Source organism: Etheostoma spectabile, chromosome 5 (genome assembly GCF_008692095.1).
Source record: "Etheostoma spectabile isolate EspeVRDwgs_2016 chromosome 5, UIUC_Espe_1.0, whole genome shotgun sequence".
Taxonomy (NCBI): Eukaryota; Metazoa; Chordata; class Actinopteri; order Perciformes; family Percidae; genus Etheostoma; species Etheostoma spectabile.
Window position 1 is genome coordinate 165,965 of NC_045737.1, and position 27,092 is coordinate 193,056.

The window sequence follows — 27,092 nt, forward strand, 5'->3', positions numbered from 1 at the left end:
TCCTGATAACATCAGTTAATCTAATCATTTTAACCATCAAATGTTATTGTTTTGTCTGCTTACAACTGTAATATATGCTACATTTATACACACTGGAGAGTTACAAACTTTATCATTTTGTTATCTTTTATTATTTGCCCTGTAGTTTTTTTTTTTCTAATTCTTATTTTTACTGTTTTTTCTAATTATTATTCTTATTGGAAGCTAATGTTTTTTGCACAGCATCAAGACTATGCCATCCTGCATTTCATTGCACACATGTAAACCTATGCTTGTTATTTAATATTAAATAGGTTTTTGAACTGAGCGAAGAAACCTAGATAACTAGGCCATCTTTTACTTAATAATGAGAAATTTTAAACAAAGGCTTAAATATTAGCACCTTGCCCTTTTTGAGCTTTTTATTTGCCTTACCAGTGAATTCATTTTCTAATATGGACACTTATTTCTATAATTTAAAATATATCTTTGGCTGCAATAAGTGGAAAGGGTCACACATGCAATAGTAACTGGCACACACAGTTCAAGTGGATGTTTTATTCAAGCCTACAGCAGGGTTTTATTTGATATTTTTAGTATATTTTGAATAAACTATTTGGCAACTTAAAATTAACTTCAGACTCTACACTGTTGCTACTTTTTATTTTCTCAAAATAAGAGCACGTTATCCAACATACTCTCACTCAAGACAAATGGATCAATCCTCCAGAACCAAAATAGCTGGATGACAAGAGCATTTTTTAACAAGAGCATTTAAGCTAGCTGCAGAATAAGCCAAGAGATGTATCATGACACTGTTTTCAATTAACATGTTTGTTTCTGTATTAAAACATTCATGAGCATGTGAATGACCATAGATCTCTCTCTGTAGAGATAATTGCTCTTGCTTTGTTCCCATTTGAGGAAAATGCAAACTGAATTTAACACGCTGCCCTCTGTTGTCTTTGTAGGTGAATCTATCTCGGTCATCAAACATACCGACCCTGTGCCCGACCCTCGTGCCGTCAATCAGGACAAGAAGAACATGCTCTTCTCTGTAAGCTTAACTCTGCACACGCTATCACACATCCTGTTGATGTCCTTCAACATCTTGTCTGTTTAATTGCTGTTAACTTCCTGGAAAAAGTCGCTCCTGTTATTATTTCTAGATGTGTGAGATGCTATCAGATGTACTTGAGCCAACATGTACTATATTACTTGTTATTTCAGGGTACTAACATTGCATCTGGAAAGGCCGTGGGTGTGGTCGTGGCCACGGGTGTTAACACAGAGATTGGTAAGATCCGTGACGAGATGGCGGCCACCGAGCAGGAGAAGACGCCCCTGCAGCAGAAGCTGGATGAGTTTGGCGAGCAGCTGTCAAAGGTCATCTCTCTCATTTGCATCGCCGTGTGGATCATCAACATCGGCCACTTTAACGACCCCGTCCATGGAGGCTCCTGGATCCGCGGCGCCGTCTACTACTTCAAGATTGCCGTGGCACTGGCAGTTGCTGCCATACCCGAGGGTCTTCCTGCTGTCATCACCACCTGCCTGGCCCTGGGCACCCGCCGCATGGCCAAAAAGAATGCCATTGTCCGCAGCCTGCCATCGGTCGAGACCTTGGGCTGCACCTCTGTCATCTGCTCTGACAAGACGGGAACCTTGACCACCAACCAGATGTCTGTGTGCAGAGTGAGTCTCTCACATATGTATGCACACAAACACGGCCGCTCACTCACTCACTCACTCTCACACACTTACACTCTCTCTTGATGCATTGCTGAGCAGGTTGGTCGTCAGTGCTTTGTCATCTTTGTTGTCCCTGTCTGGTGAATGAATAAGGTGACAGCAATTAGAGAAACTGACTGTCAGTCACAGCCAGCATGTTAATACTGTCTGTCCAAACAGAAAGGGGGAGTATTCCTTGTGATCAGGCATTCAGGTTATTGAACACAAAGGCAACATACTGCCGTTTTTCCAATGTACATTGAGGTGTCGGATGACTTGCAGTGCTGCTGTTGCATAACGGACCTTGCGTCACCCAGCCAGCCTGTAGTTCCTTTCTCACTTTCTGGGAGTAACAACCCAGCACTACTTGGCCCCACATTAAGACATTTCAGCGTTTCTTAAAGTTTAATCCTCTTTTGTTGACTGTTCTGTGCTTTCTCCGAAATTTGGCACAGCCTGAATAAGACCGTGGCATTAATGTACAAATTTTATGTGACAGATATTGTACTTGCCATGAGTAAATAGCCTTGTGATTGTGCAATTACTGCTGTTGTCAGTGATCTATAGTGATCCACAAAGAGCCATGTATTAAACTACTGAAAAGAGAAAACATTTGCTCTGAGGAAAAAACCTCTAAAGAGATTTGCTACTTGAATTTACACTCCTGTCTCATAATTTGTATAATTAACGTTTTTATCCATATTGCAGTAAAAAGGCAAGCATTTTCTTCACATACATGCAACATTGAATGATAAATTAACAACATATACTGATGACTAAAAGAATATAAACCTGCATGCAGTTAGACCATGGTTGTGTTAGAAATTTGCATACTAGCGCACTTTATACTAGAGCTGAAATGATTCTGAAGTAATTTGATTACTAAAATTATTATTGCATTTTTTTTGCATTGAAGCTTGTATAATTCATTTAACTGTACACATCCGCATGGATCACTATTACAATTGCCACACAACGTGCTTATGGTGGTGTGGAAGAAAAGAAAGAAAATAGCAAGACAGGCCAGAGAAAATGGCAGAAAGTGTCCAACTCATCATTTCAAGCTGAAACAAAACAAAAACTCGAGTGTGTGAAACCAAACTAGCTTGCCACAACGGCACATTGTCAGTGCTTCAGCAGGAAGCAGCCAGTCTAATGTTACCACCTAATCTGCAGAGCGGTTTCAACACAAGGTAGCATTATCATTTAATGTAAAATTGAGATGAGAGCTCATCCACCATGCCTGGCAGCAATCCCTGGGTTTATTCCGTTACCCTGCAGACTTGGCGGATTTTGCAGCTTACACCCTGAAGTCACTGAGCTAGTTGACTGGTATAGTTAGTTTCCATTTATTTGCCACGTATAACATGTAATAAGTGTATAAAAAGTGAAATGTAATCCTGTCAGTTCCTTGAATTTGTGCATTAAAAACAGAATAATAATAATAATAATAATAATACAAATATGTGTGTGATGGGGGTTGCAGTATAAGTCAGAGTCGGCATTTAGGATCCTAGTAGCCTAAGGGTAGAATCTCCTCCTGAGAATCTCAATGCTGACCTTCTTCCCAACCTTAACAGGGAGAAAAGGCTGTTCCCCTGGTGGTCTGGCTCTTTAATGATTTTTTTCCTAGCCTTTGTCTTGTAGCATCTGGTGTAAATATCTTTTAGGCAGGGTAGGGCTGCATTGCCAAACAGCCAAACAAACCACTGCTTGCTCTATAAGTCTTTTTTTTCAGTCGTTTATTCAAATTTTCATTCAATTAAAATTTTCAGTCATCACAGTCCATAAACAAAACTACACATAAATACATGCAAATAATATTGTATAAAAGTGATAAATTATACAGAAACAAATAAAAAGATACAAAGAAGTGACAAATTTACAACTTCATTAATGCTAATGACAGCAGGAGTTTTAATTAAATGGTGTTGAGTATATACCAGTTATTAAAATAGCTTTCTTATTTGTTACCAATTTAAGAGATTCAAAGTATATGTCAGTTTCAATTTGAAATAATTTAAAACGTGGTCTTGATTTGGATTTTTTTTTTGCTTTGTAAACATGGAACTTACCTAATAAAATAAAGAGATTTACAATACACAAGTAGCAGGGAATTATCGCTGAACCGTTGCAACTCTGCCGTCGCAATGTTAGGCCCGCCCACTAACTCTATACACTATGTGATTGGCCTGACTAGAGTGGTTTTTCCAGTCAACGAAGAGTTGCTAGACGGCACTGGCTGTAAATTACATTACATTTGCTGCCACTAGGGCGCGTCTAGGTTTCAAGGCTATCACACGACTGCATTGATGACAACATTACCGGTCCAAACTACCGTTGAATGAAAATAGTTTATCAGAAATGTAAATCGACGTTATGTCTTCCACTCAGTTTAATATGTAATTTTACTTACTCTTAACTGTACCTTAACATCACTCGCCATCATTCGTAATTAACAACCATTAACTAGTTTAACCTCACAGTCTGCCATCGAACAGTCTGAAGATCAGCAATGCATTTTGTGGCTTTTGAGTATGTCCTTTAAACTGACTTTGACACTTTCTTGCTAATCGAACACATCCTGGCATTTCTCACGTACACAAAATTCACATACTGTGCAGTTGGAACGCACTACTTACTATATTTTACTTAGTATTGATAGTATCTTAGTGCGCAATTACAAACACAGCCCAATATTGTCTTCTTGTCTTATGCAGTGTTTTGCATCCTGATAGAGGGATTTGGTCAGTTAGGAGGACATACTGATTAGCTTGTTATGTGTTAAATAGTAATCGTATGGTTGTGCGTGCGACCCATATGTACAGGGGTTCGGCCCTGGCCGCAGCAAATGTTGTTCCCCCTCTCTCTCCCCTTTCCTGTCTGGGGCTGTCCTATCAAATAAAAGCCTAAAATCCCCAAAAATGTATGTTAAACAAAAAAATAGTTAGCATGTAATGTTTTGTACTGACCATAATTTAATTTAATTCAGTTGTATTTATAGTGTCTAAACCATAACACAAGTTATCTCAGAATACTTTACAGATTGTGAAAGAGTAGTTCTAAACCACACTTTTATTTTTACTGAGACCCAATCCCCTCAAGAGCAAGTATTCATCAATCTCAAGTGTTTTTTTAAATAAATAATGTCCATAAAATAAGTCTCTAATCATCAGAGAAAAACAGCAGGGCTGGACTAGCTGTCATCCCCTATGTTCTGATATAACCAATCCCTCACAAGCTGTGTGCCTGTAAGGATGAAAGCGTCCAGCAGGAGCAGGCCTGGCACCACGGCTTCTGTCTTTTGGGCACAGCGTCTCTCTTTAATCGCTCCTTGGCAGTCTCTTCTGTTAACTTAAGGAGGAAAACTAAACACCCTTGTTCACATTATGCAGTGTGCCACCTAGCAAAGCCCTCACAGAGAGACAGTGTAACACTGCAGGCTGATCTACTGTCAAAAAGAGCTCTCGCTCTTAAGATCTGCTGGGATTTCTGAGGTTTCTGCTGCCACCTGCTGTGTCAGTTATCAAATGGTGTCTGCGTTTCAAAAAATCACGTTTCTTTTTGTCCCACTTGCTCTCTTGTTCTCCAGATGTTCGTCATCAACAAAGCTGAAGGTGACAGCTGTGCTCTGTCGGAGTTCACCATCACAGGTTCTACCTACGCACCTGAGGGAGAAGTGTGAGTACTTCACAGCTGAATATGTAACAGACAAAACAATTAATGAAACTGAAAATATTTTTTTAAATTGACTGAATTGTAGATTAAAGGATTATTTTATTTTATTTGATAACTTTTATTTTGTATATTTTAATGCAACAATCGAAAAGGTTTTTAATGTTATATGAACTGTACACTCACACACGTACATACGCACAGGTTAATAGTTTGTACTTTCCCTCAGGTACCAGGATGGTAAACCAGTGAAAACCTCCCAGCATGATGCCCTGGTTGAACTGGCTACAATCTGTGCTCTGTGTAATGACTCCTCTCTGGACTTCAACGAGGTCTGAACTCTGTCTTCCTACTTGACATGTCATAAGTGTAGAGTTGTGTGTGTGTGTGTGTACGCTTAATAAGGATCTAACAGACAAGAACTCAAACCCACACCACTCCAGTACTAGGTAAATAAAAGAGGAAACAGAAACCTCACTTTTTACAATATGGGACCTTTAACAGATGTACTTTACCAAAACATAATCAATAACTGTTACACACATACACTACTGTTCAGAAGTTTGGGGTCACATTGAAATGTCCTTATTTTTGAAGGAAAAGCACTTTTCAATGAAGATAACTTTAAACTAGTCTTAACTTTGAAGAAATACACTCTATACATTGCTAATGTGGTAAATGACTATTCTAGCTGCAAATGTCTGGTTTTTGGTGCAATATCTAAATAGGTGTATAGAGGCCCATTTACAGCAACTATCACTCCAGTGTCAAATGGTACAATGTGTTTGCTCATTGGCTCAGAAGGCTAATTGATGATTAGAAAACCCTTGTGCAATCATGTTCACACATCTGAAAACAGTTTAGGTCATTACAGAAGCTACAAAACTGACCTTCCTTTGAGCAGATTGAGTTTCTGGAGCATCACATTTGTGGGGTTAAACGCTCAAAATGGCCAGAAAAAGAGAACTTTCATCTGAAACTCGACAGTCTATTCTTGTCCTTAGAAATGAAGGCTATTCCATGCGAGACATTGCTAAGAAATTGAAGATTTCCTACAACGGTGTGTACTACTCCCTTCAGAGGACAGCACAAACAGGCTCTAACCAGAGTAGAAAAAGAAGTGGGAGGCCGCGTTGCACAACTGAGCAAGTAGATAAGTACATTAGAGTCTCTAGTTTGAGAAACAGACGCCTCACAGGTCCCCAACTGGCATCTTCATTAAATAGTACCCACAAAACACCAGTGTCAACATCTACAGTGAAGAGGCGGCTGCGGGATTCTGGGCTTCAGGGCAGAGTGGCAAAGAAAAAGCCATATCTGAGACTGGCCAATAAAAGAAAAAGATGAAGATGGGCCAAAGAACACGGACATTGGACAGAGGAAGACTGGAAAAAGTGTTGTGTACGGATGAATCGAAGTTTGAGGTGTTTGGATCACAAAGAACGTTTGTGAGACGCAGAACAAATGAAAAGATGCTGGAAGAATGCCTGACGCCATCTGTTAAGCATGGTGGAGGTAATATGATGGTCTGGGGTTGCTTTGGTGCTGGTAAGGTGGGAGATTTGTACAGGGTAAAAGGGATTCTGAATAAGGAAGGCTATCACTCCATTTTGCTAGTGCTAACTATTTAGAGCAGAAGCAGGCAGCTGGTATTCTATCGGTAATGGAGTGGCCAGCGCAGTCACCAGATCTGAACCCCATTGAGCTGTTGTGGGAGCAGCTTGACCGTATGGTACGCAAGAAGTGCCCATCCAACCAATCCAACTTGTGGGAGCTGCTTCTGGAAGCGTGGGGTGCAATTTCTCCAGATTACCTCAACAAATTAACAGCTAGAATGCCAAAGGTCTGCAATGCTGGAATTGCTGCAAATGGAGGATTCTTTGACGAAAGCAAAGTTTGATGTAAAAAAAATCTTATTTCAAATACAAATCATTATTTCTAACCTTGTCAATGTCTTGACTCTATTTTCTATTCATTTCACAACGTATGGTGGTGAATAAGTGTGACTTTTCAGGAAAACACAAAATTGTTTGGGTGACCCCAAACTTTTGAACGGTAGTGTAGACCCTAAAACAACTGTTTAGTGGGATGTTGGTGGGTATCATCTGTTTCAAATAAGCTCTATGGGCAAATCTAAAATGTATCCAATGAGTGTGCACATTTTTTTTTAGATGAGGTAAAAATATTACCGTGAATGTTTTTGGATGTTTCAGGTGAAGGGTGTGTACGAGAAGGTGGGTGAGGCCACGGAGACCGCACTGACCTGTTTGGTGGAGAAGATGAATGTTTTTGACACTGAAGTCCACAACCTGTCCAAGATTGACAGAGCTAATGCCTGCAACTCAGTGAGTGACACCAGCTCCCTCACCTCTACACGCTGCTACTGCTCTCACTCAGGAGGTTTTTCTCACTCCGTCTGTCCTTTTTGTCTGAGCAGGTGATCAAGCAGCTGATGAAGAAGGAGGTCACCCTGGAGTTCTCCAGAGACAGGAAGTCCATGTCTGTCTACTGCACCCCCAACAAGTCTCGTTCTTCCATGGGCAAGATGTTTGTCAAGGTATACTGAAAGAAACGTACAGAGAACTAGTCGATAGCTTTGCTTTTGATGCCTGACAGCCAGTGTTAAAATGCGACGAAGTACTTTTACTCAAATACTGTACTTGGGTACAAATTTGAGGTACTTGTACTTCACTTGAGTCTTTTCTTTTAATGCTATGTTCTACTTCTACTCCACTACATTTCAAAGAGAAATATTGTACTTTTTACTCTAATTGATTCATCTGACTGCTTTAGTTACTAGATACTTTACAAATTTAGATTTTGGCACACAAAACGCTTGAAGTTATTAAAATGTTTTATTATAAATTAAACTTCCCAACAATATAACCTCCTACAAGTACAGCTGAAATGATTAGACAATTGAACATTGAGTTGATTGACAGAACTGTTTTGATCGTCTCTTTTTTCTAAAATATGTTGATTTTTCTGCATTGAGTACTTTCACATATAATACTAAAAGTACATTTTTCTGATGATACTTACATACAGTACTTTCAGTGCTGGACTTAACAGAGTATTTTTACAGTGTGGTATGAGTACTTTAACTTAAGTAAAGGATCTGAATACTTCTTCCACCACTGCTGACAGTCTGCTACCATGTTGTGAATATGTTATTCCTATGTTCTACTCCAAAGGGGGCCCCAGAGGGAGTTATTGAGAGGTGCACCCACATCAGAGTTGGCAACAGCAAAGTTCCCTTAAGCAAAGGAATCAAGGAAAAGATCATGTCTGTGATCCGTGAGTACGGGACAGGACGTGACACCCTTAGGTGCCTGGCTCTTGCCACACGAGACAGCCCACCCAAAATGGAGGACATGATTCTGTCAGACCCTATCAAATTCGCGGCATACGAGGTGAGATTTTTTTATGTAACGTTTGGTACAATTGTTTGGATGTTTTAATAAACATAGCTGGATTTGGTGTCTACTTGTGGAGTATTCTTTTCAGTCCCAGGATTGAGTCACGTCTTTGTCTCTCTGCCTCCAGTCCGACCTGACCTTCGTCGGCTGTGTCGGCATGTTGGACCCTCCCAGACAGGAGGTGGCTGCTTCCATTAAGCTGTGCCGCCAAGCCGGCATCCGCGTCATCATGATCACAGGAGATAACAAGGGCACAGCTGTGGCAATCTGCCGTCGCATTGGGATCCTGAGCGAGGAGGATGATGTCGAGCAAATGGCCTTCACCGGGCGGGAGTTTGACGAACTTTCGCCCGCTGCTCAGCGTGATGCTGTGACTAACGCTCGCTGTTTTGCCCGCGTTGAGCCTTCCCATAAGTCCAAGATTGTTGAGATCCTGCAAGGATTTGACGAGATCACTGCTATGGTATGAAGTCTGAAATCTGATTATGCAGACTTTCCTACTGATCATTAGTGTTTTCTCATTTTATTTGAAGTAGCCTGGGTTTACAAGCGTCTATATTTTGGTTGTGAAGTTGGTCTTAACTGGTAATTGGTCGTTATTGGTTTAGGGTTCAAGGTGGAGGCTGGGCGTGTGGCCTTGACCAACTGCCACTTTGCTCGTTTGAAAGCCATGATGTCTCTCTCTCTCTCATGGGTGGGACAAATTGGGCGGGCAATGCAGAGAAAGGGGAGGTAACCTTGCCCCTTATGACCTCATAAGGAACAAGATTCCAGATCGGCCCATCTGAGCTTTAATTTTCTCAAAAGCAGAGCAGGATACCCAGGGCTCGGTTTACACCTTTCGCCATTTCTAGCCACTGGGGGACCATAGGCAGGCTGGGGGAACGCATATTAATGTTAAAAATAACTCGTAAAGTGAAATTGTCATGCCATGGGACCTTTTAAACATGTTGAAACCTGTAGGTATCCTGTCTTTGTTGGCCTTGGAAACGTCATGTATATTGGATTGATTTGCTTGTGTTAGAGTAAAGAAATCACTCTTCTGTAACAAAATATTTCTCCCCAGACAGGTGATGGAGTGAATGATGCCCCTGCTTTGAAGAAGGCAGAGATTGGCATCTCCATGGGCTCTGGCACTGCCGTGGCCAAGTCAGCCTCTGAGATGGTCCTCGCCGATGACAACTTTTCTTCCATTGTGGCCGCTGTTGAAGAAGGCAGAGCTATCTACAATAACATGAAGCAGTTCATCAGATACCTTATCTCCTCCAACGTGGGGGAGGTCGTCTGGTGAGTCATGACCCTAGATTTGGATTTATTTTCGATTTTGTGTCAGTACAGTTGCTAACTGGAGTTATTTCTCCTGATAGCATCTTCCTTACTGCGGCGCTGGGCTTTCCCGAGGCTCTGATACCTGTTCAGCTGCTCTGGGTCAACCTGGTGACTGATGGCCTCCCTGCCACCGCCCTGGGCTTCAACCCCCCAGACCTAGACATAATGGAGAAGCCTCCTCGTAATGCTAAGGAGCCCCTCATCTCTGGCTGGCTCTTCTTCAGATACCTGGCCATTGGATGTAAGATGATAATGGACAAGGATGGAAGGATAATAACATCAGAAGAATATCTGGTTTGCCGTCATGCAGTTTAACAAATAGGTAATTTGTGAATGATGATGTTTGGTGTCTTTGCTCATAGGCTATGTGGGAGCAGCCACAGTGGGAGCGGCTGCCTGGTGGTTTACAGTCTCTGAAGATGGACCTCAACTCACTCTGTACCAGCTGGTAAGTCTGCCTGTCCGATTGTTTATGCTTCAGATCCCCCCCCCCGCTCCCTCACTCCCCTGCTTTCCTCCCTGCAGAGCCACTTCCTCCAGTGCGCCCCTGACAACCCAGACTTTGATGGCCTGGACTGCCACGTGTTTGAGTCGCCCTACCCAATGACCATGGCCCTGTCTGTGCTCGTCACCATTGAGATGTGCAATGCTCTCAACAGGTAGCTGTGTGCCACTCCGAAACATCAAAGCTCTTGTCTAAGGATAATTTGCAGTCATTGAAGGAAGGGCAAACCGTATAAATGAATTACCATCTGTGTTCTCTCTTCTGTCCAGTCTGTCGGAGAACCAGTCTCTTCTGCGGATGCCACCCTGGGAGAACATTTGGCTCTTGGGGGCCATCTGCCTCTCCATGTCCCTCCACTTCCTCATCCTCTATGTGGAACCTCTGCCTGTGAGTTTTTACAAAACTAGTTAGTTCAAATATGACTCAATGGGGCTGTCATTTAAAGACAAAACTCAGAAATGAGCTGCCTGCTTGATGGTCCAGTTAACTACTGCAGGACACAGGTTGTGTTTCAGGAGTTACTTCTCCACTGTCTGTGCTACATTCCAGTTTTGTTCCGTCCTCCGCCATGCGCCACACCACACCAGGAGCGTCTTGCTGCCCGACTCGCGGATTATATTGTCTCTACAAGTACTTTACAGAACAATCACATGTTTATCAAGCTAGAATCTACCTTCCACTCCAAGCACTCCTGTAGTCAAACTCCATTCCTTCTCTTTTCTGGCATTCTCTATTATGTTTTTCCACCTCCAAGATTCAATTCATTTCAATTTTATTTATAGTATCAATTCATAACAAGAGTTATCTCGAAACACTTTACAGATAGAGTAGGTCTAGACCACACTCTATAATTCACAAGGAGCGCACAGTTCTAGTAGTTCCCTCCAGAGCAAGCAACAGTGCAGTGGCAAGGAAAAACTCCCTTTTAGGAAGAAACCTCGGTCAGACCCAGGCTCTTGGAGGCGGTGTCTGACGGGCCGGTCCGTGGTGTTGTAGAGGAGACATACCCGTAAACGATATTGGGGGGTGTCTTTTGGTAATTTGACTGGATGCTCTCGCTGTATCACTGCCTACCTGGCTGTCCAAACGCCCCGCGGCTCGCGTGAATATAGACCTGGCGCGGATCTTTAGCAGAGCGGAGAACTGCTTCACGCAAATAGGGGTCTTGTGCTTCTTATTGCCCCCTAGTGGTTTTATGGCTTCCTTACAGACATGTAATGAAACTGATGAGTTATCTTTTAAATAAAAGGAAAAAAACATATGTATTTGCTTAAAATTAGATGGGTGACAGTAGGGACACAATCAGGAAATAATGAAAGAGAGATGTCCTCGGCACAAACCTTTTGCGTTGCGATCACAGTATATAATATGTGTTTTAAAGGAATAGTTCAACATTTTGGAAATACACTTGTTTTCTTTCTTGCAAAGAGTTAAATAAGAAGACGTATACCACTCATGTCTGTCCGTTATGTATGAAGGTATTCTGGCTTTCTCCAAAAGTAAATAAAATCCTTGTAAAGCTGGACTATTTGTTGACTGGGGCTGTGACTTCCTAGAGTCATCAATGTGAGGTTGCAAGGCCTGCTGAAACTCCAGCAAGTCACTGGTCAAGCCAAGAAAAAGTCCGGTACATGAACCAAATTACGCTTTGTTTTTTGTAAGGATTAAACAAATGGAATATGACATGTCCATTAGTGAACTTTAGAGGTTCTGACAAGTGGATTTTGTCTCCTTGGACAGAAGCGGGCTACTACTTGGATATGCTAAGTTAAGCTAACCATCTTCTGGCTGTAGCTTCATATTTAACAGACGTGAGAGGGGTATCACTCTTCTCATCAAACTCGGCAAGAACATGAACAAGTCTATTTCCCCACAAGTTGAATTATTTCTTCAAGCACTAGGTCAGTGATTCTCAAATGGGGGTACACATGGCCCGATGGGGTACTTCAGAGTACTACAGGGGATGTGTGAGATTTCATTTCAAATGTTTAAAAAATATATCAGTCATCCATATTAATATCGTAAGTATACTATAAAAAATGAATGTGATGGATTCTAGTCATGTGAAACAGCATCTAGGTGTGTTTCAGTTACAGGGTTGTTGTTTAGTAAATCAGACACAAATGGTGAAGGCTGTAATGCTCTTCTTTAAATAGGCTTTTCATTTTGTACCAAAATGTTTTGAGCTGGTAGAGGGTACATGGCTGAAAAAAAAAAAAAAAATTCAAAGGGGGGTAAGTTATTAAAAAAAAAACCACCTTTGATATTCGTTGCACTAGGCCACTCTGCAACCCCATACCATCCACCTACATGCCCCTTCATGTACTGTAGGGTGACATTTTAAGGGGGAGAGGTTGATCTGTTCTGACACAATGTGCACTCCTAATCCTGTTTAAAACAACAACAACAACAACCTGGCTGTAATGTTACATTATGAATGCTGTCATGCTCTCTCCCAGGTCATCTTCCAGATCACCCCTCTGGACACGACCCAGTGGATGATGGTGCTGAAGATCTCCCTGCCCGTCATCCTGCTGGACGAGCTGCTTAAGTTTGTGGCCAGGAACTACTTGGACTTTGGTAAACAGCTGGAGAAGCCGGCCAGCAAAGGCTGCTCTCTGTCTGCATGTGCCGAGGGCATCTCGTGGCCCTTCGTGGCCATCTCCCTGCCCCTTTTGCTGTGGATCTACAGCACCGACACTAACGTGTCTGCCATGTTGTGGCCCTGACTGACTCCAGCACACTACCCTCCCTGTGCACCAGTGTGAAGTGGACATTAACACACACCACACACACACACACACACATACATATCTAACACAGTTACATTAACTCGGAACAACTTACAGTCAACACTTGCACCTGCTCTGACAGTCTGTCTTCTGTCAAATCTTTTGTATTTAGGACATTTTCACCGATACATATTTTTTTTGGGGGGGGGACTGGGGATTAGTCATATTTTAATGACTTACATTATGTCCATGTGTTTTATTTGACCATTTACGCTTTTCTCTCTTTTGATCCTCTGTTTGGAACAGAGACAGATGCCCACCCTGTCTGAGCTATTTGTTGAGCTGTACAGAGAATTGACACTATTTTATGATAATTCATATTTTGTAATTTTTAGGGAAAAGGATGTGGGAACAAGAATGCTGGGTGTGAAGAGGATGTAATTCTAAAGACCGTATAGGACAATACTAGTTTTGGGGCAAAGACTTGAATATCTACACTACCGGTCAAAAGTTTGGGGTCACTTAGAAATTTCCATTGCACTCCATTAAAGACAGAATACCAGCTGAGATCAGTTGCAATGTTTTTTTAACCAGCGCAGCAGTTTTCAGATTACATTGATTATGTGCTTACATAATTGCAAAAGGGTTCTTCAATGTTTTCTCAGTAAGTTTGTAAAAATGATACCATATTACTAAACAGATGAACATTGGATGAATGGTCGCTGATAATGTGCAATGTAGATATTGCATTAAAGATCAGCCCCCCCCACTCAGATCAGCTGGTATTGTGTGTATAATGGAGTGGAATGGAAATTTGTAAGTGACCCCAAACCTTTGCCCGGTAGTGTATTTACCCTGGCAGGAATCCCTAAAGTCATTTTTGAGCTCCATGCAGTATCATTCATTATTTTCTGCATTAGGCAGAGCACAGCTACCTCAATGCTGTTAATACAACCATTACTACACATTTGTCTTAATCATTTCAGTGTTGAGGTAAGCACCAATTTTTGTTTTGCAATAGAGACAAAGTCCTCGCACACATTGTAATGTTTTTCTAATATATTTTCCATTTTTCTTTTTGTTATTGGAGGGAAACAAGGACAACAATACGTAACCAATAGGATACAGGGCAATTTTTGATAAAAGTCTGTTGTTAAATTTGTTTACTTGAAGGAAAAAAAAAACACATTTGTCTTGATTTAGTTTTAAGTCAGACTTTTGAGATTCATTCTCAACTTTCAATCTTAATTTTGCATCTTAATAACCGTTATCTTTATAATGTATGTTTAATGTGCACATACTGTACTTGAATATGTAAAAAGGCACCAAGATGCTGTTAGTCTTATCAACTGAGCACAACATGGACAGCCGGTCATTGGAAAAGTCTGTCTATCTGTACATAGCACACCAAGTACAATCTCTGGATGGATTTGTTTTGTTGTTGCTGTCAACGCGCTCCATTCATCTACACTAGCTTACTTAAGCGTGGTCTCAGCCTTTCTGCTTGCCTGCTCGAATAATACCAAGCCAGTGAGTGCTTTGTGTTTGTTAGTTCTAATTGTTGTTTCTTCCAATGCCTCCCCCCTGTTTACCTGCAGAGTGAGTACACTTTGACCTGCATGTTAACTAGCACTCTTTATGTGGTTGCACACACAGCTTTGCTGTCTGTCATTGCTCATGTGACAGTGACAGCAATAACAGCTCCTGATATCTTTGATAGGACCAGCTTCTATTTTCTTCTTCTTTGTAAATATACTTTTAATGGTACTAGAGGAGAAAAATGAAGGTGTTTGAGAGTTGTTGTTTTTTTTGAAAATGCCTTCAATGTCACCAAGTGCCAGGTACACACTGAGTAGAAATAGGAGCCTTTTTGCATTTTAAACCGGACCAGTCACTGATGCTGGTTATTTTTGACTGTAGACTGGCTGCATGTTTCAGCAACTGGCATAGACACTGACATTTAAGTGCCCCAACACCATTACAGGACATGGTGCTGTTTTATTTATACATCTTATTTTTTATTTTTTTATTCCATTTGTCTTTTGATCTAATCTTCTGCCTGCCCATATCATGACCTTTTATATATTTGCTCTTCTAATTAAGTATAATAAGTAGTGATGAATTTGAATGATTTGCTGCTCTAATGCTTTTACTCTGGCCTGTGATTCTTGTCCACTGATTGTGATTCTTCCTCTCTCTTTTTCTTTACAGAAAAGGCCAAGTAAGCCCACCTCTTCTCTAAATTCCTAGCAGAAACTTTGGTTTTGTTTTGTGTTGTGCATGTGTGTTTTGGGCAGCACATCCTACAAGAGCTGCATGTCAGTTAAATAATATGAAGACAGAGGCTCATAAAGTTCATTCATCCTTTTTATAGAATGGCCATTAATAAATAAATGTCTGAAAAGTAGCCAACGCCACTCCATCGGTTCTTCCATCCTCTTGCATGAAGAGCCTTAGATTAGGATCCAATTCTCATGCCATCTTTTTAGACAGAGATCCTGGTACTGCGTACAGTCAACCGTACATTATTCCATGGTGCATGTCCGCTGAATCAGCCATCTGTTTTACCAGACTTGTGTAATAGACGACGTATAGTATTGGTAAATAGAATAGACATTCGTCAAATAGTTCATCTTTCCTAAGGAAATACTTTTATGGAATATTTAAAAACTAAACACCCTTTTTTGCTTTGCACTGAGATGTGCAACATGTTCGGAGCAGATTCTGCCTTAGTTGGGAAGGCGGGCGTGGAGCGGTGCAGCGATGCATTCGTGTAACCATGACAACGCCAGGCAGTTGCTCCACTGGCAGTTTTTGCCAAACTGCTGTACTGTATTTTCAGAGATGATTGTACGATTTGTCACATGAACTTTAGTTTCAGGTAAATAAAACTGTCATACATGAAGAGTTTACTCACTGGTCGTCCTGGTGTCATTGAACAATATTTAGGGTAATGTGCTGTCTACCACTTTTTAAAAGAAACTGGACTACTCCGTGTCAAGTGAGAGTGTTTAATAATTTTATTATACACTTTAAAAAATATGTACAAAATACTATAAACATTTATCTTGAAATGGTTAAGTAACACTTGAGTCAATCGTAGGGTTATTTTGACACAAAGGCAGGCTCAACAGACAACACACCAAAAATAACAAGCATGTACATTACATGACATTCTCGTGACAAATTCAAATTAATATATTTTAAAGAGCAGCGGAATTATGGTAAATAGTCACTTTTCAACAGACCCGTTTGCCTGTCAGAGACAAAGTTTTGGCAAATCCACAACCTTCATTGTGATTTGCAACTTCTTCTCTGCAGCAAACACGCGTCAGTCCCTCCGGTTACACGCGAAGGACAACTCCGGACACTTCCAATCACACTATTTGATTCTGACAATTGTTACTTTCTACTTTTCATGGTACACATTTTTCCTGGGAAAAGCACACCAGCATACTTAACTCAACCCCAAAAAAGATCCTATTTTATTTTAACACACTGACACTCACTTTGTGATGAATATATTTACCTTAAAGTTGTACTTTGCTCTACCTGGTACACTGGTGCATATAGGTAGCCAGCAAAGATGAAACAATGAATTGCTGGGAAAAAATGACAGAGTCAGGGATATGTACGGTAATTTTCACAATTATTGAACAATCAAGATGTTGAACACAACATTGTGATTGTCTTTGGGGTTTGAGTGTTGGCTGGTCCTCAGAGTGTATGGGACAGCTGTATAGACGAGCGAACGAGGCTCACCTAGCTCCACGGTGAAGTGGTTGATAAGGTTGTCAGAATGTTGGGGAAGTAGCATCCCAGGCCACCCTGTCCTGTTTGACGGACGATGGCTGAAGGCTTCCCGCAGGCTGTAGTGCGTTAGAAGTGACCGTGTATCCTTCAGTGGCCAGGGTCACTGCATGCCAAACCACTGTTCCTGATCCGCCCACTGGGCTGCTTCACTGTCACTGCCCTCCAGATCTCCGTCCTCCCCGCTGCCCTCCATGTCGTCACCGTCCAGCTCCACCGTGGCATCCGTGGGGCTCTCCTCCTTCTCCATCTTTTGCATGCCTTCTAAAGACTTCTGGTCATTGGGATCCAGGCTTGGAAGAGAAAAAAATTTAAATGCACAAACTGACATTAAGAGGAAAAAAAAACAAAAAATAACAATCCCCCCCCCCATCATAAAGTAGCTACAAACATTTCATAGCAACTGGGGGTGGAACGGTTCACACATTTCATGGTTTAGTTCATTTGGTACGGTTTGATACAGAGGGTGGGAAAGGCCAATTTCACCTTTCTTTATTTATATAAAAAATAGCCACATTATAGACTTAGGCAATTCAAATAAAGTGAAGCATAAACTAGTACTCTTTTTAAAACAACTGTAGTATAACATGTCAGTTCTTAATGGAAACAGTGCAGTCTTTAAAATACTATGGAATAAATATGGCTGGATTTATTTTAAAGGGAAAGTGCCACTGTGTTATTAAAATAAAAACTCATCAAGTGCAACATAATCCAAAAACACACTGTACACCGTTTTCAAAACAACACTACTCTGTTCCTTTTCATGCTCCTCTGCAAAAACAATACAGCTCGAGATTTACTGTGTTGCTGAAATGTCTCCGGAGATTATAGATTATAGTAACATTCCTTTAATCATACACTGAAATTCTCCACGACTGCATATCTTTCGCCATAAACACGCCCAATGGGGTAACTGTGGACTGGATTGTAGTGCTTGGATCTGCATGGAGAGTAGACTTGGCGATATGGAGAAAATCAAATATCACGATATTTTGGACAAAACACCTCAATATTGATACTGTAGGGTTGACTATTGGTACTTTCACAAAAGATTTTCAGAATGAGATTTTTTGCCAAATACTCATCAGTAATGTGGATGATAATGACTAAGTGGGTAAAGGCAAATAAGCTAGACTAGTCAGAAAATGACATCACTTTACTGTAATGCAGCCTTTAAAAACAGGAAAAGACAACACTTATACCATATTACAATATCATCTTGTATCACGAAATCAACATAAAATGGATATACTGCCTAGCCCTAATGGAGAGGCTGTTTAAACGCTGCGGGAAGAAGGAGTTGCTGTGTCATCATATTCACAGCCACACTTTGTTAGGTAACCCTACATCTGTAATGCTGTCGTACAGTGGACAGAGACTGACTGACAGCTGCACTCAACATCATCCGCTTCTGCACAAGCCTGTTTGACTGAAACCTTTGAGGTTAAAATGAGCTGAACCACACCCCGCCCTACGGTACGCGACCACAGGGCCGAACGGTTCGAACCGCTCCATGCCTAACAGTCACTTATTCTCCAAGATTAGATGTATTATTACTATGATTGGAACTAGAGAGCAATTCCCGGTTACCTCAGCGCTATGCTGTACTGATCCATGGCTTCTTGGTAATCGTTGACAGCCACCAGGAAATCTCCCAGCATTCTGTGCAGGACACAATCACTCTGATTGGCCAGGGCGTTCCGGAGGAGAGCGATCCCTTCTTCGTGTTTCTGTTCCCGACCTTATCCAAAAATATATTGATATATTCATTTTATTTATATAACTGAAAGCAGTTTAATTTCTTGGAACTATGTCACTACTTCAGCTGCCAAGTTCATTTGTAAAAAATCCTTTTCTACAGTAGCACCATGGTACGTACTGAGCAGTTCAGCCTTCTTGACCACAGCCTTGGTGTAGTCGGGTCTCTGGGCCAGAGCTTTGTCCAGCAGGGTTTTGGCTTTCTCCTGAGTCACCGGATCCTCCAGGCACACCGTGGCCAGGATGGTCAGAGTTTGTGCGTTGGCCCCTAGAGTCTTATAGATATTATTGGCCATCCCCATAGCCTCTCGAATCCCATTGGATGCCAGGTAACAGTCAATCAGACCTGGAAAAGGCACAGTTACTATTAGTCTTTTCTGAGGACTTGGTTAACCGCTCCTTTAGATCTCTGCAGGGTAAATCTAGACAGCTAGCTAGACTATCTGGCCAATCTGAGTTTTCTGTTGACAACTAAACCAACTTTTGAACGTACACCTTCCACCAAAACAAGTTCTTTCCTGAAGCTACCAACGTTTGACAAGATGGATGAAACCTTTAAACCAGTCTTTCCCCCCGAATGCTTTTGACAGCCGCCCTCTCCACGGTGTGAGCGCTGGCCAAGGAATTGATTGTGATTGTAGTTTTGAATGAAGAAACCTTTAAACTCAGCAGAGACATTTTTGTCATCGAGAAGCGTTTAGTACTCAGCAGACTCCTGCTCTCACAGCACTGGTACAGGGACTTGACAATGGTACACATAAGAATCATTGATTTATGAAATCCTTATCTCTGTCTGCATTGTATGGAACTAGAAGACCTAAGGAATCCATTGGTACAAACCATGTAATGCTGAAAGGGGGTTTAATAACACTTTGAAGTTAGGCTTTTATTTTGGTGAGAGGAAAACTGCCATGGCCATAAAAGGGGTCCCTTGTACTTTATTGTGTGTCCATGTCAATTAAAAAGTACATTAATCTAATTGGTTTGGGGTCAACTCTTAATGTAAACATTGAGGGAACCTTTATTGTAGAATCTCTTTCATATCCAAGCTACACTGGTTTTGCAACTGAAATATCCCAAATCAACATTGAAACAGAAATGTAATCTAAACGGGACCTTGTGAATCGGAGTCAAATCGGGAAAACAGTGATACCCAGCCTTAAATGAAGGCATTAGACCATACAAACCTTCATAGCAGTCGAGCCTGCAGGGGGCCAAGCGCATGGCCTCCCTGAAATGGATGATGGCTTCTTGAACGCGACCCATGTTCCGCAGGGCTGCCCCCTTCAGGAGGAGAGCCTGGACACTGTTGCTGTTCAGCTGGATGGCCTTCGCTCCCAGGTACAGGGCTCTGGAGTAACGCTTGCTATAAAAGCTGTGACAACTGAACAACAGAAACAAATTCAAAAGGATTACAAAGATTCAAAATCCTTCATTAATCCCCACAACAGGGAAATTCACAGTGTTACAGTGGCGAGGGGTAGTGGAAAAAAGGACACTACAGTAACAGACAAATAAATAGAAGTAAAGAGTGTGGTGTTGTGTGTGTGTTGTGTGTGTGTGTGTGTGTGTGTTGTGGTGTGTGTGTGTGTGTGTTGTGTGTGTGTGTTTTGTGTGTGTGTGTCATCCACTGGAGCAGTGCTGATTGAAAAACTAATGACAGTGATGTTTGATATCGCGGACCTCACCCAGAGATGACCCAGGTTTCTGCATGGGTCTGAGATATTAAACAGTCGCCCCCCCAGGACTTCAACATCCTCCAGGTGTCCTTCGCGGGCCATCAGGTAGCCATACACATCCATCCCTGCCAGTGCAAACAACAGAGCTGACATTACCCGGACAGCAAAAAAAAAGTCCTGTGTGTTCCATTCGTGTGTCTCAATTAGGATTCTTCCGTGAGTACACAACCAATATCTCGGCGGGCCTCTGTTCTGTTGTGACAATAAAACAAATATTTTAGTGAGAACTCATAAATAACTATTGATAGGGAAATCTGTTTATGTTTTTGTTTTTCTTTTTTTAAATATATTATTGGCCGATATATCGGATTGTCGGCTTTTTAAATAACCAAATATTTGTATTGTTTTGCCCTTAAAAATCCTTCAGCGGTCGGGCTCTACTTACATGTAGTACACTGTGAACAGTATGTACTTCTTTGTGTAGTGAGTACATTTCGACAGGGTAGTGTTCTCTGAAATTGCACGCGGCCGTTAATCACCGCCCGGAAACGAGTCTTCTCTTTCGCAGCCCGACGGAGCACTACCGCCGCCTGTTGTTGCCCGCCAAAATATATATCAGGCTTGTAGGGCTGTGCGAGTAATTGAATTTTGATCGTGATTATGATTTTGGCTCCCAACGATCACAAAAACAGAGTAATAGAGATAAACTGTTTTGTCTTTTTTTTGTGTTCAAACAGGAAAAAAGTATGAAGGGAAATTTCCCAATTCAATATGTGTTTTTTTAACTGTTGGGAATTGTTTCACAGGTTGTTTTTTTTAATTTAATAATTCCAACATTGTTCCAAAAGTCAATGGGTAATCGTGTTAAAGAATCGTGATTTCAATATTGACCAAAATAAACGTGATTAGAATTTTATCCACAATCAAGCAGCCCTTCTGGCTTGTTTTCTCACTATCTGATTACATTATCAGAGCACTTATTGAAAGAACACACAACTATAAATTACATTTGTATAGTTTGGTGTTCACTGCTTCAACTGCAACTGCTTCATCGCCCCCCATTTGAAAAATATGTTAGTGGTCCCGTAGATTCTGCTCCGTGGCGTTTAATTCCGTTTTGAGTGCAGCATCTGGTTCCTCGTAGTGCGCTGCATTTGGCCATACTTTGTCACAAATATCAAGTGTTTAGGCTTAGTGTGAAGCTGGTGTATACATCCTGGCAGATAATGATTGAGAAGATAACTGAGAAGCACATTTTAAACGGTTTGGGACAGATGCTCGGTCCATCAATAAAAAAAGCTTCCTGTAGCACACCTTTGATGAGGTACGGGTCCAGCATCTGGGCTTGTTCAAATTTCAGGATGGCATTCTTGGTGTCACCCGCCCTGAAGTAGACATCCGCCAGGCTCACCAGGAGGTCCACGTTGTCCCGCAACAGAGACTTCTTTTCAAGAGAGCTGAGACAAAAGATGAGGGAGGGACGGAGACACGTCAAATAAACTAGAGGACAGTCACATTAAAAAGGAACCGCAATATTCAACCACTTTGTGTCAATTACTCTGTTACTCTGCTTACCAAATCGTGTTGATGGCTCTCTGATTGTCCCCGGCGTGTATGAAGGCATAAGCTTTGATCCAAACAGAGAGCCAGTCCAGGTTAGGGAGGCTCTGGATCACATCCATTGTCATGGACGCCACTTCAGCTCCTTTGACTGATAAAGAGAGAAGACCTAGAGAGGAAAAAAGCAAAGTTTGGAGCGCTTTTCACAAATAGGTCTGTCTATAAGCCCTACACAGTACATTGGTGCACGTAATTCACTAAGTCCAAGCAGAGATATGGCCGGCATGTGAGTGCTAGGGTTGCACAATATTGACAAAATTAACAATATTAAGTCGATATATTGTGTGGGCGCACATATAAGAGCCCGTATGTGTAAAGAGCGTACAAGTGTGTCAGCAGGTGTCTGTCTTGGACCATGCGTACCAATGATTGCATCCAGGGCGAGGGGACAATGTCGGAGGACCTCTTTGTAGCTCGTCACTGCAGAGCGCTCCTGACCAGCTTTCCTGTACAGGTTAGCTAGCATCATATTGATCTGAGGCAAGAAAGAACAAGACAATCCATTTTATCACAATTCTCTATAAAAGCTAATTGACTAAACTAGGGGTGCTCAATGTTTTTTAAGCCAAGGACCCCTTAACTTAAAGACAGATGGAGCAGGGTACGCATATTGTATACAATTAAGGTGCATATTAAACTGGGCCTACAATTACATTTAGGGCTGCCTAAAACCTTTATACATACTTTTTTCCATGAAATACTAAGCTTTTAAAAAAGTCTGATAATTTATGGCATGGTTTATAAGTCTTGTTTATATGTTAAACATACATGTAGCACAGTGAATCCTTAGGGTTAACTGTATCTGTGGATGACTAGCTTAGTGACCTTACCTATAGGCCAGTATGCCTATCATCAGTGGGGATTTATATTTGCTTGTTTATAATGTGTATAATGTTTATAATAATAATTTATGGAAAAAACTATGAGAATAGGACAATAATTTGGAGCCCCTAGGGGTCCCAGACCCCCTGTTGAAGATCTCTGGACTACCATTTGCAATGCAAAAATTGTAAGTAGTAATTCTTGTTTCCCCTTTATTTCAGAAAGCAAAACTAGAACAGTTTTGCATCTGAATGCAGCACCTATCAAAGTAGAACCAACAAAGTCTACTACTTTTACAGCCACACTCCAGTTGTGGATTTTTTTACTTCACATTTTAATAAATGATTACTACTTTATAACTTCAAAATCTATAGGTTTATCCCTTCATTAGTTGTCTGTGCGTTTCTTTGTTATTCTGAAAGTGTTATGCAGCCAAAGTTTTGTGTACACAATGCAGGCAGAGGTCTCACTGAGATAAAGACGTGTTTTCGTCATTTCTCTGTCTGCCCTTTCCCACCTAACTTTCATTTTGGTCCCATGTATGCACGCTGGTGCTGCAAAGATTATTCCATTAATTGATTAGTTTATAACATATGAATGACATTTTATAGACCAAACAACTAATTGGTTGATTGAGAAAAATAATCTAGCTTTTAGCCCAAGAGTTAACAGATATGATGTCTGTATTATAAAAAAGGCATATGAAAGCATTAAGAAATAAGTTTATTACAATAACTATGAGAGTAGCAGCTTACCTTTGGAGTCCTCTGTCTGGACGGGATCCCATCGAGCACTGCAATGGCATCTTTATCCAGTTTCAAAATGGTGTAGCATTCAGCAATCTTGTACTTTACTTCAATTTCGGACGGCAAACTCTGAAAGACAACATTATATGAAGTAGTACATTTCCTGTTGCCGTCCATGCCAACTGATCAAGTCAGTGGTATGGATATCTGTCCCACAAGATGCAAAGTACTGTATGATACTATCATGGAAACATCAAATGAAAACTAGAACTGCAGGCAGTTATGACAGGGTCCAAGCCTCATCGTGCCAGACATCCCGACGCGAGTCTACATCAGCAAACTGGTGGAGCGTGCAAAAGCGGAACCCAAAGCGTTACGTGGGGAGGCAAATGTCAGGAAATACCGAGAAGTGTGACCTGCAAGGTACAATGCCGTTGCAAATATCCCAGAGCCCTAAAGGAATTTCTGCCACCTCTGGTCAGTCTGATTTCATTTTCTATAAAACCTTGTAAAACATCAACCCTGTTGTCCATAGTCAATCTTTGAATATCATTTCTTTTTAGGAAAAACTGGGCTATTAGAATATTTGTGCAGCACTGAGGTCACTTGAATGTTAAAAAGGTTGTAGGACCATAAAGACAAACAAATAAAAACGGAACATGAATCTCACAGATATATATATTGACATCACACACACTGCAATGCGACACAAACATTTGTGTTGTCTAAAACAGTTCTATATATTTGGAGTCATCCGGTGGAAAAATAACATATTAAACATTATAACTCATATAAAGGACAAATTAGTTACATTTCTGACATACAGTGTATCAATCTTGCATGTAACGGTATGGATTAATTGCACAATGACCCCGAAAAACTCTGGGCTTCTAGGCTGGGGACAAAACCTTCTGTAAGGGCTAGTAAGACAACAAGGACGTCAGCAGAACGGGGCAGCTGTTAGTTAGCTGTTAGCTCCAAAAGACAGTATGTTTCTACTAGTTAGGGTTCCAAGACAGAGGGGCTGGGAACCGCGGTAGCAAAGCTATGCGGTTTAAACAGAAGGGCTGTGGAAGTGGTTAATCCAAACGTGGGTCCCATAGGCCACGCCCACTTTGACCAATCAGTACGCCACTGTAAGGGTGCCTCAGGAGTAGGCCCTAGATGGTACCCATTAAATTTAGTAAAAATCAGATGAGCCGTTCATAAGACAAACTTTTTGCAGTTGTAGCGCCCTCTAGAGGCCAATTTTCGTGAAATTTGTTTTGATGACTCAGAAGGACATACCAAAGAATAATCTAAAGTTTGGCTTCAACAGCATTTATTTTGGCCAAGATATGGTAAAGTTGGTGTTTTCATAGTTAGCTACACAAATTTGTTTTGGCGCATTATACACAATTTTTATTGTATAAATATTCTTTTATCAACATTTTGGCAGGTTGGTCTGGAAATGCTATGTGCCACGTTTCGTGAAGATCTATCGTGCGGTCTAGGAGGAGTTTGAAAAAGTTGATATTCGATAAATCGTGATATGGTTTTTTAACTGTCCAAGGTACAGTTTGGGAGTTATAGGGCCAAACACGTTTTTTTCTGCTATAGTGACACCTAGTGGTGTAAGTGGGTCAATTGTTGCGCCTGAGGTCCTTGCAGAGTTTTGGACCAGTCCTGAAAATGGCATACCGCCATCATGCAAGGTTTAGGCTGCAGCGGGAGTTTAACGAGGAGAACAAGAATAAGAATCCTTAGAAAAACAAAAGGTTCCATATCCCTGCTGTTGGAGAACCATGTAGCCTTGTTACCGCGGTTCCCAGCCCCTCGGGCTTGGACCCCTAATAAATGCAACTGTTCTGACTTGCAGACTGTAGGAAATCTGGATGGAGACACCAAGTTGGTTCAATCAAAAATGGTTAGTCTTATCTTACATACCTGTGCCTGTATGTTAGATGCAGCGCCACCAGTAGAAGTACGGACTTTAGATGTTTTGCTGAGCACCTTCTTCTGTTGCAATGCCATACTGTATTTGCAGGCGGCATTACGATACTCCTTATCATGGAAGATGGAATCCGCATGGTAAACCAACAACTGGTACTTCTGGGTCGGCGAAAGCAGCTCACTTAAATCAAAAAGATACAAATAATATAAGTTATAAGAATCAGAAAAGACAACGTAGAAACATGTCTCTTACACATGATATCACATTGTGTTTCTTGAAATGCTAATAGCCAAAGTCTTAAATGATATAATTCAGTGGCAGATAAAACAGAACAGAAAAATCAGAATGAAAACAGTAGATAACAAAGTGAACAAAAACATAAAACTGAAGAAGAATATTCTGAAAATGTAAAACCATAACAACGATAACAACAACAAAAGACAATGAAATTGTCAATTGATCCAAAGCACAGGACAGGAGTGTAAGAACCCATGAAATTGTATAAAGAGTAGACTCATCTTGCTTCAGTTATGTCCTACGAAGTAATGCAGGGCTAACTAACACCAGAACAAAACATTGTAACGTTACATTTACCCATAGCCACTAGTTTCAAATCAATCACCCGGTGAACCTTGAAAAATATGTGATAAGTCCTCCGATACTCGTTGCTCGGTTGAATTCATAACACTTGAGGCTACTACTTTGCGCCTCTTAATCTGACTATTTCTTGGGAAGGAATGTAGATTATGTTCCACCCAATAAACTCTTCTTTTTGAAACGTTACTTATATAGAAGTCCGAGCTTCTTTACCACTACAATTACTAATGTCAGTTATTGTTACCCAGTTAGTTTTGTGATTTCATTTCAGGATTACAACTTAGCTAACACTCTGGTGAGGCACTTTTCAGGAAATAGACGGATCCTGCTTTGGCATTACTTACGGGTTGTTATTACTCATCGTCAGCAACAAACTGCTCATTATCCGAACATTAGAGTGAAGGCCGGCGGCAGCCATATCCCGTACATGATCTATAACATTCATTTTTGATTAAGTGAAAGGCTTGCTTTAGTTTTCCGTCTCAAGTTTAAAGTTGGGGCTTGTAAACAGCTTACGTCAATGCTAGCTAGCTTTTGATGTATTAAATATGGCGCCGAGCAACCTTCCTTCCGCATAATGCTGCCTTTGGGTGCTCTTCACAAGCTCGTGATTTCTAACACTATGCTAGTGAATATGATCATCTTAATGAAAGCTGCGTTGGCGAACAAATTTAGTTTCATTGACTTTATTTTGATATTGGAAACAATAGGCAAAAATGCGTAGAGTAAAAATTAACGTTTGCGAAAGATACGTAAA

General features: G+C 41.1%; 2 protein-coding genes across 3 annotated transcripts in view; one reads left to right on the top strand and one right to left on the bottom strand.

Moving 5' to 3' along the window:
• The window catches only part of LOC116689300 (sarcoplasmic/endoplasmic reticulum calcium ATPase 2), a 32,853-nt gene extending 16,571 nt beyond the window's left edge, over positions 1–16,282 (top strand). The window contains exons 7-21 of one of the 2 annotated variants that reach the window (XM_032515798.1): positions 951–1,036; positions 1,210–1,674; positions 5,303–5,391; positions 5,615–5,717; positions 7,599–7,730; positions 7,823–7,942; positions 8,580–8,798; positions 8,932–9,267; positions 9,871–10,091; positions 10,172–10,374; positions 10,496–10,581; positions 10,659–10,792; positions 10,908–11,025; positions 13,098–13,218; positions 15,582–16,282. In XM_032515798.1, the coding sequence (XP_032371689.1) occupies positions 951–1,036; positions 1,210–1,674; positions 5,303–5,391; positions 5,615–5,717; positions 7,599–7,730; positions 7,823–7,942; positions 8,580–8,798; positions 8,932–9,267; positions 9,871–10,091; positions 10,172–10,374; positions 10,496–10,581; positions 10,659–10,792; positions 10,908–11,025; positions 13,098–13,218; positions 15,582–15,595 (2,447 nt within the window). In that variant the 3' untranslated portion in view covers positions 15,596–16,282. Of the gene's footprint in view, positions 1–950; positions 1,037–1,209; positions 1,675–5,302; positions 5,392–5,614; positions 5,718–7,598; positions 7,731–7,822; positions 7,943–8,579; positions 8,799–8,931; positions 9,268–9,870; positions 10,092–10,171; positions 10,375–10,495; positions 10,582–10,658; positions 10,793–10,907; positions 11,026–13,097; positions 13,866–15,581 lie in introns of those variants that run through there. The other variant, XM_032515797.1, reaches the window with a different exon arrangement.
• A 196-nt stretch (positions 16,283–16,478) lies between these two features.
• Positions 16,479–26,915, bottom strand: LOC116689303 (anaphase-promoting complex subunit 7-like). Its single transcript, XM_032515800.1, is given in 12 exon segments — positions 16,479–17,473; positions 18,771–18,921; positions 19,060–19,284; positions 20,126–20,322; positions 20,627–20,653; positions 20,655–20,742; positions 21,932–22,074; positions 22,193–22,346; positions 22,601–22,712; positions 23,815–23,934; positions 25,732–25,918; positions 26,680–26,915. Coding segments are annotated over 12 exon segments (1,695 nt in total). The 5' UTR covers positions 26,781–26,915; the 3' UTR covers positions 16,479–17,283.
• Positions 26,916–27,092: the final 177 nt, after the last annotated feature.